The 15,954-nt window shown below is 49.8% G+C and overlaps 1 protein-coding gene across 1 annotated transcript in view; it reads right to left on the minus strand.

Annotated features, from left to right (window-relative positions):
- TENM2 (teneurin transmembrane protein 2) overlaps positions 1–15,954 on the minus strand; it is an 860,793-nt gene that overhangs the window by 40,918 nt on the left and 803,921 nt on the right. Inside the window, exons 19-23 of the mRNA XM_037167968.2 lie at positions 15,689–15,938; positions 8,759–8,779; positions 5,638–5,870; positions 4,090–4,244; positions 1,994–2,868 (exon numbers count right to left, since the gene is read on the minus strand). Of these exons, the coding sequence (XP_037023863.2) occupies positions 1,994–2,868; positions 4,090–4,244; positions 5,638–5,870; positions 8,759–8,779; positions 15,689–15,938 (1,534 nt within the window). The remainder of the gene's footprint in view (positions 1–1,993; positions 2,869–4,089; positions 4,245–5,637; positions 5,871–8,758; positions 8,780–15,688; positions 15,939–15,954) is intronic.

A 15,954-nucleotide genomic window follows, 5' to 3' on the forward strand; every position in this document is an offset into this window, starting at 1 on the left:
CACCGTCCCCAGCTCTTGCACAGGAGGGACTGTGCCCAGGTGCTTATTTTGTGGGACCCGGGCCAGGCCTCACTTCCAATCCCCTGTGTTACCTGGACATTTGCCATGGGCAGGCTGCCTTGCTCCTTCTAACAGAAGGAGCAGGAATCAGAGATTCTGCTTTTGTAGCACAGAGGATTGGGGTTGAGACCGGAATCTCAGGGGCAACAGGGTGAGAAACACATTCTCTTTAACTTTCAAGGGAGAGTCAGTGGCCTGCAGCCATGCTGACGTCCCCCCACAGAGAAGTTCTGTGCACTCAGGTCTTTTTGTAAACGTGCCCACGCATAATTGCAAGTCACTGTGAGTTCTTGCAATGGGGCCTCAGGGCCACCCCACAGAACCAGGCCCACCTTGGTCTGTGTGGTGCTGGAGGCTGCCTTGGACTGACTGATTCAGTGAGTATTCACTGCACGCCTACTGTGTGCTTGATGCTTGCTGTTCGAGGCACTGGGGACGTTGCTAAGGACAAAATGGGTGAAAATCCCTGTCCTCACAAATGTATGTGCTGGATAAAGGGCAAACCCCCCCTAAAAGTTAAACTATAAAGTATGCCAAGTTTTAAAATAAAGGAGGGAGGGGGCAGGGAAAGGAAGGAAGGTGTGTGATGGAGAGAGAGATTGGTTGTAATTTTAAGTTCAGATACTGGCTGTTCTCCCCCATTCTGAGAGTTTGGCAGGCACTCCAGCACTCCCCACACCTGCTCCAGTCTCCGAGTCAGGCCTCTTTCAGACCTGCCTTCTGGGAGTGATGTGGCTTCTTCCCCAACCTGGTGAGCCCACAGGTACGTGATCTCTGAAACGTGTCCGGCCTTTAGAAGATGAAAATATAGTAGGCGTTTGGGTCCCTGTACAGCTTTGACCTAAGTGGGTGTGAGAGCTACAGATGGCATTCGGATGGTGCCTTCGGGGACAGAGGAACTGTACCATAAAGTTGGATCAAGTTTCTGTGCCCTGAAGGGCGTTAGATGCTACCAGAGTCTGGGAACCACAGCTTTGCCCAAACAAGCTAGAGTCCAGGAAAGCAGTTCTGCAATACAGTAAACTTCCAGCAGGTGGCAACAGCTTCCTGCACGTTCTCCCGAACCCATTGTCAATACAATCAGAAAGTGAACCCTCCAAGATTTAGGAGTGATCAACGATGTCCACCTTTCCCTCTTTGACAACCCCTCCCTGACTTACTCAATTCCTGGTTAGCAGCAACACCTTGACAGAAAGCAAGCAAGGACTCCAAATAGGCAGAAGTTAACTCGACCCTTCCCCATCAAGCAGAGCCAGACCCTTGAAAATCCCATCCCAGTCTCTGCCACCAACTGGCAGAAGGAGGTCTTAGCAATATCCTCCAGCCGGAGTCCCACTGGTTAATACCCGCAGTGGCCGACCATTCGACCAAGCTCCGCCTGCAGCAGTGAGGGAAAACAGCTTTCTGGCAAAGCAAACGGCAGGACTATTAAGTATGAGATAATTGTTAGGGGAAATATGACCAGCTCTCACATCTTTTAATATACCTAGCGCTTTATCCGTATTGATCTGCTCCTGCTGAAGAGGAAACTTGGAGTTTATCTACCTGTCTGTGCAATCAAGCGTGTGGCTGGACCTATTGGCAAATTACAGGAGCCCCCCAGGACCTTGCCTTTTAGGTTCTAATTTCCGTTCGCACAGCGAACAGGAATAATCAGTGAGGTTAATCAACACTTGCTCTCCCGGGGGGCGCTGTGCGCGTCCCACATCTGACACTGGCACGGCAAGCCACCAATCGGAATTCCCAACTGTTCGGGGAGAATGTTCCATATCAGAGACCCAACAGTGCACAGGGTTGAGGAGTCCGGGAGAGCAGACATTAATGTTAGAAGGACAATGTGGACCAGCATTTCTAAAAGCCACACTGTGGCCATTTCTGATGCGGGCTAGGGCAGGACAAGCATTCTGGGGAAACACGTTCTAAACGGACTTACTCATAGAACGTCGTCCACCCGGTTTCGTCGCTCTTGGTGGCCAGGAGGCCCGTGTTCCCATCGTAGGTCATGAGGCCCAGCTCCAGGTTCTGCGTGGACACGACTTTGAGACCCCCGCTGCTGCCCACTGTGAGGGTGATGATCTGGTTGTCGGGCATGAGCAGGTGGCGGGCCACGCCATTGCTGTCCCGACGGACCTTCAGGGAATTCCCACTGTTGTCAATCAGCTCCGTGACGTCGTTGTCTGCGCTGTATGTGAAATTGTACAGGTACTCCCCTGTGACCAGGCTCACAGTGTACTGGTGGATGCCCTCGGCGTTGAAGACGTACAGCTCCTGCTCCCCAGGGGACGCGGCCTCGTACTGGTTGAAGGCATTAAGGACCGGCTTGTTCTTGCTGACCGCCCTGATCCGAATGTTCCCAAGGTCTGCGATGTAGATGGTGCCGTCAGGAGCTACGGCCAGGGACGACGGGGCGTTCAAGATGGCATCCGTCGCGTAGGCGTCATCCCCTGAGTAGCAGTTGCAGTTGACGTCGTTTTTGCAGTCACAGTCCGAGGCGGCGCCGGCCAAAAGGCAGATCTCCCCATTGGTGGTTACCTGGCGTAGGCGGTTGATCTTCTTCTCGTCCGTCTCGGTGATGTAGAGGACGCCCGTGTGAGAAATGGCGATGGCACTGGCTGACTCCAGAGCAGAGTGGATGGCCAGCTTGCTGAGCGAGTAGTCGATGCCCGGGACCTGGCAGTGCATGGGGCGCCCCGCGATGATGCTGACCTGGTGGTTCTCGGTGATTCGCAGGATGACGTTGTTCTCCAGCACGTACAGGGAGTTGTCCATGGGGTTGACGGCCAGGTCCGTCGGCCACTCCAAGCGAACCTGGGGGTGACACAGCATTCGATGAAAGAACAGCCTCTAACATGCCCAATGTTTAACCGTCCAGGACGCTGGTATTGGTTTCACACCGCGGCGGGGAAAAGGACTTTTTCATTAACACCCTGTATGGAGACATGCCTGTCACAAACCACTGGCCCACTGCCCGTGCTGACTGTGCACGACAGAGAAGAGACTGTGTAATGACCATCTCCTCCTGTAGCATCAGCTGTGGCTACAGTAGGTCACCAGCTCTCCCCATGGTGCTCTTCTTGGCCCCAGGTGAGTGGACTAGGGTCAGAGCCGTCTCGGATAGCAGTACAGGCAGTTCACTGCATAAGGGGCTAATGTACCATATTCTGCTCACCAAGGCATGGGCCTGAGGCAGCTCTGTTCATTTTAAGAAGACCCCTTATCTAATCCACAAAAAGAAGCCACACACCTTGGAACGTGGCCCCGATTCAAGGGCAGGGCCTGCCCAGGCTGGCCAGCGAATTGCAACCTGAGTGTCTGCTTGAAAAAAAGGAACTGGGCAGAACACACCCCTTCTCTGCAGAATTTGAAATGAAAACCTCAGTGGAGAGCTGTCGGTTTGTTGCGGAATTTAAGCGGAACTTAATGGGGTTGATGGAGGGTTGAAAGGGCCCTGACGGGAAGGGTAGACGTATATTCCAGGCTGTTTTGAATCTGTATGGTACAGTCCAGTCTCTTATGCTGTACATTCAAGCGAGGCTGTGTGTGTCCTCTGCCACTGTAGGAGCCTAGAGTAAAGGGATCTCACTTGGGGGAATGTTACAGAGGGCTCTGCTCCAGTTATTATTGCACAAAATAAAGGTTTATATAGTGCGGATGCAATCATTTCAGATTAACAGGGAAGTTCCAATCGACACATAACAGTGTATAGTACCTTCTCAAACCTGCAATAATGATGGAGAAGGGAGGTAATTACACAGTGGCTCCTACCCTGTAATCGGCCACAGCTGGAGAATGCCACCTGCCCCACTTTTCTGAGCAGAATTCTCTCTCTCTCACTCCTATCTGACATTTCCCGTTCCATCTCGCTGTCTAGTTCATCTCAAGTTCACCTACCTGTGATCTCCATTTCTAGCTCCCCTTCCTACTCCACTCAAACAGGTTGCTGGTGAGAATATCAGGGCAAGAATCAGGTGTGGCTTAGTGATGAGAAATGAGAGAGAGAGAGAGAGAGAGACAGAGAGAGGGTCCCACCTGGGCTACGTCCATGCTGGAGTCGCAGCTCAGTGGCCGGACAGCAGTGAGGTCATTGGAGCCCAGCAAGGTGGAGATGATTCCGTTCTGGTCGACCTTCCGGATCATGGTGGCGTCGACAAAGTACATGAGGCCATTCTTGTCTACAGCGATACCTGAGCAAGACAAACAGTGGGAGTGTGTCTTTGGATGAGAGGCAGGGCTTGTGGGGTGGTGGTGGGGTTGCCTCCTGGGCATCATCTTCCCGGACCTCACTGAGTGGCCTATCACCCCCGGAGCAGCGGTTCTCAGCCTCCTAAGGCGATGCCCTTCCTAATGAGGACTGTGCTGAGAGCTGCATTATCCCTGGGTGCTGGCTGTGAAACCAACCAACGGAAGCACAAACCTTGGGCTGCAAATGAATGAACAGGGAAATAGCTTGGCATCTGCCTTTTTTTTTTTTAAACAAAAATATTTTATTTATTTATTTTTAGAGAGATGGGAGGGACGGAGGAAGAGAGGAAGAGAAACATCAGTGTGTGAGAGATACAGACCGGTTGCCTCTCTCATGCCTCCAACTGGGCACTTGGCCTGCAACCCAGGCAGGGGCCCTGACCAGAAATTGAACCGGTGACCTTTGGATTTGCAGGCTGGTGCTCAGTCCACTGAGCCACACCAGTCAGGGCTGCATATGTTCTTTTTAGGGAAGAAGTTATTTCCCAAGTTCATTGCTTGCGAAATTATGGGTGATAACGACTCGACTACCCATCACAACTGATTGCAACACTGAGGTTGAGAAAATAACGATTCTTGCAGGCCCACACTTCAGAACACGTCCTCCAGAAAGCATTCCCAATTAAGCCTGGACTCCACTTAGCACGTCAGTGCCCTGGGGTGCCGGTCCTAGCACTTCCCCAGGAAGGTGCAGACAGAAGCTCCTACCTCTTTTCCATCTTCATTCCAATGCCCACACCCAAGACTCCTTACTGGCAGCTTCCATGGAAACTAAAAATTCTCAGAATTGGACCTTCAGATGATTGGTCCTTTACCTTGACTCTCTCCTGGCCTTGTTCAAATGGAGATTCATTGGTTCCAAGAGCCCCTCCCACCCACTGCAGGCCCTTGGAAATGGTACCCGTTTTTATTGGGCATTTGCTTCATTGCGCTATGCTTTGGATTGGCGTGCAATGTCATCTCACATGAACACCCAGGAGTGGCTGGAGGCCACCCACCGGCTCTGCTCTGTCTCTAGCCCACCCAGCTGGCCCTGTGGCTCCTGGAGCTGGCAGTTCCTTCTGACCCTGCGGCCAGCAATCTCCCACTTTCTGGGTGTGGCACAGATGGGTGAAGAAAGCTGAATTCAAACAAATGCATTTTTTAAGGAAATGCCCTCACGCCAAAGCAATCTCTCAGCGTCAAATCATTCTAGGGAAAGCTGTGTTTACCACTGCCTGGGCTCAGTGGGGCTCGGGTGAGAAGGAGCAAGCCCAGCTCCCTGCTGGCTCTCCCTGGAGCGGGGCTTTCTCCCTGGGCAAGAGAGAAAGTCTCCCTTACCTCGGGCTCCCTTACCTCGGGGGCTCATGAGCGTGGCATCCACGGCCTTCCCTCCGTCCCCGCAGCGGGCTTCGTCGAAGGGCAGACACTGCTCCCCAGTCCCTGCCATGACTTCCGAGTTCCCGGCCAGGTCCTTGGCTCCGCTCAGAGACTTGACTCGGTAGATTCGCCGGCTGTTGGTGTCCGACACGTAGAGGGAGCCCGACACAGGGTCGACCGCCAGGTAGTACTTGTGGGCTGGGTTGTTGCTTTAGTAGGGGAAGCACAGAGAGACATGGGAAGGGGGCTGAGCAGCAGGCCCACGGCATTGGAACAACGACGAAAATCCTAGCCAGATGCTCCCACCATCTCCAATGCCTTTCCACTTTAGTGAACTGGAAAGAACCTACCAGAATAACAGTGTTCTCACCTATCGTGGTTTTGTAGCTGCTTCTAATTGGACTTAAATTCTGCGCTATCAGAGAGGTCACGGCCAACATACCATTGCTTCACGTAGCTGGTGTGAGAGAGCCTGCTCTGGCCCTGCCTGTGTGTGTGTGTGTGTTGTGTGCCAGCCTCCTCTGTCCCCCTTGTGGATTCCACGTGCTCAAGGGGGCGGAGGGACACAGCCACGGGACAATGTTCTCTTTTTAATCCATGTCCTCAGTGCTTCCAGGCTATGAGATCATTAACCCTGGGGCCCCCGGGACATTTCTTGACTTTGTCATGCGAGGCTCCCCAGGGCCACCCCCAGTCCTCAGCCTCAGCTCCTCAGTGTAGATATGAGTGAAGTGGGCATTTCATGTGAAGAAATGCTATGTGTTGCTGATACCATGTCCAGAATCTGAATTACTGAAATGGGAGATACAGTTTCTATATCTGGGGTAATATCGAGGTCACAGGCGAAGACCAAGATGGGCCAGGGCAGGAGATAAACACCTTAGGGTGCAGAACGGACTAGGAAGATGTCTTGAAGCCTCAGAGACCTGGAGCTTTTTCTCCGTGGCAAGTCTACGTGGTCTGTGTGTTGCGGACTAGGACAGAGGAAGATGTGCACAGAAAACTCTCAACTCTGACCCAGCTGGAGCCCCCTAGGCTCACCTTTGGGCTCTGTTGGGCCCTCGATTCCTTGTGATGAAGAAATCAATCAGATCAGACCATTTAGTCACATCCCTCTCGGCTCAAACCCCACAATTTCTTCCCTTTGCATTGTGTGTCCCTGGTTGGAGGTTGAGACCAGAGTGGGAGCTCGTGCCCTTCCCGTACTGGTCATTAAAATCACTGCCTCTGGGATGCAAGCAATGAGTGCTTCTCGGCCCCAGTGTGGTGGGTAGGTTTCCGTGGCTTATGCCTAAAATGAACACAGGCCTTTTTTTTCTAGTTATTTTTCAATTGTAGTTTGGAATTGCGGGAAAAGAGGAGCTGGGAGAGGTGAAGGGTAGGTGAGGGCGATGAGGGTGTTGGATGCATTTGTCCTGTAGACATAAGCTGGTAAATTACTAATTAAAACACCACCATTTAGGCTCTTCCCGATTTAAGGAAGAAAAGAACTAGGAAACTATTTTTAGGAACCATTTGCGAACCGAGACCATCTTTAATTCCAGCTTCTCCTCAGGTTGCTATTAAGACACATAATTGAACTAGAAGTCAAGGTCTTTCTGAAATTCCAGCCCCGATAACTAGTTTGAAAGAGGCTATCTGAATTCCTCTCCTTTCCTTTCTTTCTGCTTCTTATTTTGGCTACGAAGCCTTTAGCGTATACCCATACACACAAAATGAATTAGGACAGGAAGGGAAAAAGTCATGCCATTTTTAATTAGATGCTGTACATTGTTACTGAATGAACAGTAGCTGGCCTGATCAGCAGAAGAATCAGGGCATTGCAGCACATCTGTGCCTACCTATGAGCAAGGTAATTACTTCTGGTCTTTCTAGGGAGCCTGATCCAAGAGGGCTTTTCAGAATCTCTGGCGGAGCAGAGAGTCGAGGGAGTGGGGTGAGCTCTCGCTGGATAACCATTCTTCCCCATGGCCTCTTTCTCATTCCAGCCAAAGTTCTCGCACAGGAGCTAAGAAAGCTGGATAGCCATGCCTCAACTGCCGTGGCTATGGCAGAGAGCAAATGGGGTGAGTTAGAAGGGGGGTGTCCTTCCAGTGCATTGCTTTTTTATTTGACCCAGCCGGGGTGCCTACAACCAGCCAATTTGGGGGTGCCTGAGAAGAAGGGGGCAAAGGACCCCCTCTGACGCACGACCTTCCCACTGTCTTGGATGATGTTGTACAGCTTGGTTCCACCCTTTGTCTAATTTTGACCTAACATGCTGAAGCCCTGCCCATGTTTCATTTCAAGGCGTGAGGAGAGAGGTATTCCCTCGAGGGTTAAAATATATTGCTTGTTTTTTTCTCTTCTTCCAAGTAAAAGTAAGGCCATTTTTTCCCCTCCAGAAAGCTCATGTTATATCCATTTCAGTGCACCCAGGGGCAACCTGGAGTTGTCCTAACTTTGTAAAGAACAGCTCCCCTGAGCAAGTGGTACATATGTGTGTGTTGTATACTGTGTGTGTGAATGGTACCAGTGTGGTTTTAAATAACCTTGGAGCAATTGAATGACAAAGGCTATTTAGACAAAAGTATTTGGTCTATACCCTTCGTACTAGAGAGTGACTGAACTCCCTGAAAATCCCCAATGCATTCTGACCAGCAGATTGGCACCTAACTTTGTATTTTTTTTTTAAACTGACCATATATCCAGGGGGAAAATTATTAATGAGTTGAAAATGAGTTTTTGACCCGTTTCCAGTTCATTAAAGCTTTTGTGAACCCAGTCCAGAATTTACAAAAGCCAGAAGTTTGCCTCAACTGTTAGCCCAATTACGGACCGCACTGAGCAGTTGGGATGAAAGTTCGCTGAGGGTTCATTATCTTGCTTTTGCATCTCCCGGAGATTCTAATTACTGTCAGCTTATTTGGTTGCTTTTTTGACTGCATTTCATAATTGCTAAAACTTATCATATCCACAACACACAATCAGCACATAAAAAGTTACTCTATTGGCTACATAAAAATACACAACACCACACAAGAAGCACGAAACAAAAAACAAACACAAGGAAGCAAACGAATCATATCAAATTATACGGGAAAGAGTTTCGTCTTACCTATGTTTAAACTCTTTATTTCTTTATAGCAAGAAAACAGAAGGGAAAAGAACAAACAGTTAGCTGAAGAACTGATGATAAAGCAAACATCACATTTGTTTGTTGTATGAAGGGACCCCCTCTTCCCTCTTCTATCTGACGGCGCCTGGCTCAGTTTCCTGGGAAGCACCCCTGATGGGGATGCCTCCTGGTCAGTGGAAAATACAGACAAGAACGCTTGAGTTCCTGGACTAGCAATGCAGCTAGCACACAGGTGGCAACAGGTGCAACAGGTCCCCTGGCTAATGAAGGCATGGCAGGGAGGCTACCTGTTGAATGCCAGCACTTACTGGTGGTGATGGCTGCTGGGAGTGTGGAGTAGAAAGATTCTGAAGCCAAATTCAAGTGCAGCCATAAAAGGGCGCTGTGGCTCATCTGTAACATCTGCCCTGCGTTTGAGGGGGAGATCCTAGTGCCACCTGTGCCACCTCCTCGCTGCTGGTGCACTACAGGACAGAGTCAGTACCATCCAGGGGAGGGCCCCTGCCTGTATCCAACTGTGGTTTGGCAAATACTCTGTTAAGCACTGAGAAGAATCTCAACCGTGTCCTGTGTCTGCTGCACACCTCCTTCCCTTTCCCCATCCATGTGTGTGCGGGGGACCCCAAGCACACATTATTTTTAAATGAAATGCGTAGGTAATGACATCCTATTGTTACTGCAGCCAAAGACAGCTCCTTTTGGAAAAGACTAGTAAAAGTTTTGCTCTTTTTTTCCCTTAAGAACAAAAATGCATGGCCGTTTGGACAGGTGAGTGCCTGCAAGGTAACCACATTAGGGAGAAAAGGAGAGATAAGCTGGGCCCCGAAGCAGGGACGATGCCCCCCATTCTCAAGGCTTCTGGGCCAACGTGGACTGAGCCCTGACCCCTCTCCTGCTTCTGGCTGAGGGAGAAAACTTCAGGGAAAGAACAAAGAGGGTATAAAGCCCTGATTCCTGCTTAGGTGCCGCTCAGGCCCCTGCTGGGGGCCATCATTAGTGGTGGGTTTGCACAGGGATTACATTTTTATATTTTATTCCAACGTGTTAGTTCTTGCAAAAAAAAGTTAATTAAATGATGCTGATAACTCCTGAGCTCTGAGTGACATGGTGCAATTTAAGATTCATTCTGCAAAGCCTGGTGTGTCAGGCTGGCAGCTGGGGACCCGAGTGTCTATTTTATATTGAAAGTGCAGTGTTATCTGCTGCCAGTGGTAGTCATATTTGGCTCTTAATTATTGCAGTATCTATCCCACTTCTTCTTAAAGTCAAGATTTTCTAAAAAGACTGCATGGAATTTGGGTCTGCAGACCTGACCTACTTCTTGCCTAAGAACCTCTGCTTTAAGTTGATTAATATAATATCTACACTGGGAGAAGGGGAAGGGCAGGGGTGGGCGACCAAGGTCCTGAGAGTGCAGAGTCGGAGTGACCACAGGGACATGAGCTTTGGAGAGAGGCCGAAGTCACTGCTATTGCAGCCCCAGGCCATTAGCAGGGCAGGTGCTTAGCAGGCAACAAACCAGAATACCAGCATCATTGAGTCGGTCTTCATAGATAAGCCCAGGTGCCCTACTTACCAGGGACAGGCCTCAGTCGTCTGTCCCGTGGCCTCACTAACCCAACCCTGTAGGCATTCGAGTGAGGACAAAGTGGTGTCTCGGATTCAAGAACTGAGAGGGATTAGCTCTTCACACTGTGGAATCTCAATGACTCCTCTGCAAAGCCCCCAGGGTCCCTCCAAGCACGATCGGCTTGCCTTGCAGAGCACTCATCACGCCATCTTGTGATTTACGTGTGTGTGCTTATCTTGGTTGTGCATGCAAGTGAGTGAACGTGGATGTGACTTGACTTCCACACAGCTGATTTTAGTACGGAGCCCTGGAGAGAGCAAGACTGGGCAGATGGGTCCTTGGGAGATGGAGGGCAGGCAGGAGGCTGGGCGGACCTCACTCTGGACTGGCTCCAGTCCCTCACATTCTACTTGGAATCACAAAGCTGCACCCCGCTGTCATGGCTTTCTATTCCGACTCCTTTTGTGCTACAGAAAAGGGTGGAGTTGGAATGGCCAAATTTTTTTGTGTATTTGTTTTAGTTTCAGCTGAACAAAAGTGAGTTGGGATACACTTAGTTTCATTGGGGGGGGGATGGGCTTATGTGACTCCTCCATACTCGCTCCTCCTTGTTACACTATTGCTGGGTGTTCTGGATAACAGTGACTTTCAGGAATGGTCCTGACTATTGTGCTGCATTGCTACAGGAAGTGCAATGCCTCATGTAGGAGTCCTATGTCACTATTACCAGGACATCAGTGACAAACTGGTTAATGAGTGTTGTCTCAAAACACAGGTAGATTATTCACTCCACAAGAAAACCCGAAACGCACAGAAACACTATGAAAGAAGCTTGATAAAATTTTCCCAACATTTATAATTCTAACAATTTTCACAGCATCACCAATAATCAATTGTGGAGATAAAAGATCATTTTCTGAATCATCAATAATCTGAAGCAAATTTTAACCAGCTATCCTAAGGGAAAGGCTGAATTTCTACTCTTTTTTTTTTTAATATATAGTGACATTACAAAATCTTTGTCATATTAAGAAATGGTCAAAAAGGATGCAACCAAAAAGTGTAGGAAAACAAGAATCATGGAAGAGCAATAGTAGTTTGCCAATGAAAAAAATATATGCCATTTGTCTGGATTTTGTGACATCCGTAATTGTCAGCTTTTCAAAATTTGCAGTTGTTTGGGTTTCTTTTCTCCTCCTAATTTCAGTTTCATTCTGAAATTGCGTACGATTCAGAACTCTTGAAACCTAGATCTGTCTTTGGTAAGAGAACTTTGAAAACAGTGCCAAGAACTGTCCAGAATTTTGCAGGGCTATTGTTATACTGGGTGCTGGGTTATACTTGGTTTCCCGACTCCATGTCCGTACCCTGGCTATTTAGGGAAAGTGGTTGCTCTCTAACTAGAACCACAGCCCTCCTTAACATTCTCTGTTGGCGTCCGGCAGAGCCTGTCCTGGCTGAAACTCTCAGGCAAAGCTTATCCTGGCCTGGTCCAATTTCCGCTGCTCTTGCCTTCCCTTCCAAGGCTCCCACTTTCTTAGGTCTCATCCTCTCCAGCACTAGCACATTCGGGCTGGACAGCTCCCTCCCTTGAAGAGCTTCTCCAAGGCAATGATGGCTCGGACCCGCCCCAACAGCACCCTCAGAATCTCAGTGTGGGGAAGTGTTTCAGTTGGAAACAAACATATTAAATATTATAACTTTATATTTGGAAAAAAGAAACAGCATTTCAAACATTATGTCAAGTGTGAGATTCTTACGTTTACTAAAGGGGCCACATTACGAAAAGGCAGAGAGGCACCGTCCCATCCCTTACAAGATACTGCCTTGTATTGGGGTCTAGTGTCTAAGAGAGGCTCAAACTGGGGAGGAAGGAAAGATTTTTCTCTGCTAGAAATTCACCCTAAGTTGTTGGTGACTGACATGTTTATTCTGCTCCACGGGGCTTATGTTTTCCAAGGACCCCTTGGGGACGGTGAGGGGAATGGGCTATAAAAAGTGATGTCAGGCTTGCAGGGAGAAAGGGGTGTTGCAAAGGTCCTGAATGCTGGGGACACTGGATCACGCAGGTGACAACCCTTTTCCTAAGAAGAAAAGGCTTTTTCTAGCGTTAGAAGTTTTTCAAGTGTGCAGAACCTGGTGCCTGCATGCTTTGGGTGGGCCAAGGGAGGGAGAAGAACAGGGGGAGGATGGTGGGTGCATCCAAATGAAATTCTGCTCAGAGGCTCAGCTCCAGGATGGGTAAGTGAGATGCGGATGGGCACCCGCTCCCGAAATGGAAGCATTCAGCTGCCAACTCACAATGGAGAAAAGACATAAGCAAGACAGGCCTCTGCCTCCCTCCTCCCTGCCTCCCCCTCCCCCCTCCCGAGGCTGGTTACTGTTTTGAAGAGCAGGGATTGACAGCCCTTTGTTTTCAGGTGCGTAGTGGGAGGAAAAGAAGAATCAAACCAGTGTTCTTGTAAAATCTTAGCTTCTAATAGTCTCTAAATACCTGGCTGATGAACGCAAGAACAAGTCCAAAGGCGGTTACAAAGGAGATGAGAACGGCCCCCACCCCCAGCTGTGGAGGGAAATTGGTGGTTCCACGCCCTCCAGTTGGGTCAAGGCCACCACGTGGGTGTGGCAAGGCTCTCTCAGATTTTCTGCAACTGTTAGTATCATGGCCTCTACAACTCGAGAGCCATGGAACCACGTGCCAACACCAACATGAGGGAGGACACCAGACCATGTGTCCTTTAGCACAAGCAACGGGTCTTGAGCTGCTGCTGTGGATTGGACCCCGTGTAGAGACTTACACAGAAGCCACTAAAAAACAAGGCAGAAAGACTTTCAGCTTTTGTGGAAAAGCAGAGTGAAGCCACCCAGACTAGTGCTGCTTTTGCTAAGGAGATCGGGCTTCTAAGAAGAAGGGGCCATCCGACTGAGCCTTAGAGATGGTCTTGAAGAGGCAGGTTAGGTAGAGAAGTTATTCTAAGTAGACTGAGCAGCATGAGTCAAGGTTCAGAGGTGGGAATGCAGCTGGCAAGTGCTGACTGTGCCCTGAGCAGGAAGAGCTATGGCAAAGGTGATGCAGAGGGTTCTGGTGCTGGGTTAAAAGATGTGACCCGTATGGGAAAGCACAATGCTACTTTCACCCTGCTCCCACCTCCTCCCATGTCTCCCCTTTGTCTGCAGAATGCCTGAGAAGAAGATGGCTCTTCTGGGCCAGAAAAATAAATGAACATCTGGGAAGGGGACTACTTGCAGTAGAGGCTCTAGGAAAGGGGGGGGGGTTGTCTGATAGTTCGGCAGCTTGAGGATCATCCAGCCTCTTCCATTTTGCCACCTTCTCCCTCTTGTTCATTTTTTGGTTAATATACGCTCTTCCCTCACATGACCTCCTTTTTATCTTTCTGGGACGGTTGTTGTTGATTTTTCTAGAATGCAGCTTAAACTGCCTTGACTGGCCCATCTAACCCTCGAATGGATGCTCCTTGAGCCTGGGTTTTATCTCCATCTGGACCTCAGGGCCCAGCACAGGTGTGGCTCACCCTCATGCTCAGTACATGTCCACTGGGTCCCTAAGGTTGCAACCTTCTTGGGGTGGGGCTGTGGTTTTCTCCTTTCTTTTTACCTCTCCTAGGGCCCGGCACAGCTTCGGCTCCCAAGAATACTCAGCAGCACCTGCTGAGGGTCAGATCACTGATGTCTCCCCGAGAAGGGGCCTCATCGCAGTCCTGCCCCTGGTGGCCCAGGCTGCTCCAGAAGGGACCACAACTCACTCAGTTGCTCAGGTCAAAATCGTAGGCAACATCACCCTTGATTATTTTCTCTCTTTCTGTCCCCCACTCCTTAACCTAATCAATCAACAACTCCTATCAGTTTATCTCAGAAATAAACTTCCTCGTGTCCATTTCTGCCACCCTAGTCCACATTGCCATTCCCCAACTCCTGGACACCTGCTACAGCCTCCAGTCTTGGCCCTCGATGGTCCGTTTTCCACGCAGTAGCCAGAATCATCTTGAAAAAGTGCAAATCACATCACGCCAACTCCACCCCACTTTGTACCTCAACCGCCAACAGTTGTCCTTTGCCACGAGAACACCATTCACACTTGCCGGCATGATCAGTAAGACCATACCTCCCTCTCTGCCCTTCTCCAAGACCTGCTCTCCTGAGCTCACCACCCTCCGCCATATTGCACTCCTATCAACCCCTTAAATAAATCGGGTCAGTGGCTGACATCAGGGCTCTTGTACAACTTCTCTCTGCCTGGAATAGTTTTCCCCAGATCTTCACATGGGTGGCCCCATCATTCAGGTCCCATCTCAAATGTCACCCAGGACGAGAGGTTTTTCTGAACACTTTACCTTACGTAGCCTCCTCACCCTGCCTCTGGCCCCACACAGTCCACATCCCTTACTCTATTAGATTTTCCTTAAAGTATAGAATGCTACTTGAAGTTATGTTTTACTTGTGCACATGATTTGAAGCTCCTTATGAGACCACAAACACGACAATGAGGACTTTGTTCTCACTGCCCCCTCCCCAAGCCAGACAGTCCCTGGCACGGTACTCGTATTTGTTAGCTAAATTTTCTCCCTTATTTATCAACTTCATTTTCTTCTTTCTCCTAACAGATCCCTCTCTAGGCTTGATGGCCCACAGTCAACTTTCCTGGGAAGAGAGTTTCCTAGGAATTTTGTCCAGCACAGAACACACTGAACTTCAGACTTAGTAGCAAGCGATGACTCCCCAAAGGTGGGCAGACATTACCCAGCGTGACCTATTCTCAGTGATTCTGTGTCATGTCCTAGAGGAAGTGCAAAGAGCCAGAGAGTTTACAGAGAGCTAGCACAGAAAGGTCCTCAACTGAATGTGTGATTTAGCAAATAAATGTTAGTGGTTTTCAAATTTTGATGTGCTTCAGAATCTACTACAGAGCCTGTCAAAGACAAAAGGCATCTGGCCCTTCTGCAGAGGTCTTGAATCAGTGCCCCTGGGGGTGGGGTCCAGGAACCCGTATTTTTAAAGAAGCGCCACTTGAGGGGCCACAGATACAGACCGATAGCCTCAGGAAGAAGTTTTGTCACTGTTTGCCTGTATCGGATTCATGTCTGGAAGCTTTACAACACACGGCTACCCAGGGCCCACCCCGAGCACCACGACCAAAATTGCTCACCCTTGTTTGTGGGTTGGCTGTGCACAACTGTATCAAATACGTGTGCAGTGTCTCATAGACACACAGCATCCCCCCAAATCCTAGCTCGATTCTGGTCCCAGGTGTCAAACCTCAGCCCACCATATCAGCGGTGAGAGACACATCACCACAGAAGGTCTTCCGTGTGGCTGCTTACCGTAACTCCAAGATGCTGGTCACATTTCGAGAGGGATAGATGCGCCGGATGTAGTTGAAGTCACCAACATAGAGGCTCCCGTCAATTCCAACAGCCAGCGCCACGGGGGCCAGCAGCTTGTTGCCCTCGGCAAGGCCATTGCAGCTGGGGCAGGAGATGCTGCGGCGGCGGCCATTGCCCATGATGCTGGTGATGATGGCGGGCTGCTGAGTCAGGAACTGGTTCTCCCCGGTGCCCTTGTGCAGGATGCCTGCCGGGCAGCAAAC

The sequence above is a fragment of the Artibeus jamaicensis genome, unplaced genomic scaffold, assembly GCF_021234435.1.
Source record: "Artibeus jamaicensis isolate MK-2021 breed Jamaican fruit bat unplaced genomic scaffold, CSHL_Jam_final contig_432, whole genome shotgun sequence".
Classification (NCBI taxonomy): domain Eukaryota; kingdom Metazoa; phylum Chordata; class Mammalia; order Chiroptera; family Phyllostomidae; genus Artibeus; species Artibeus jamaicensis.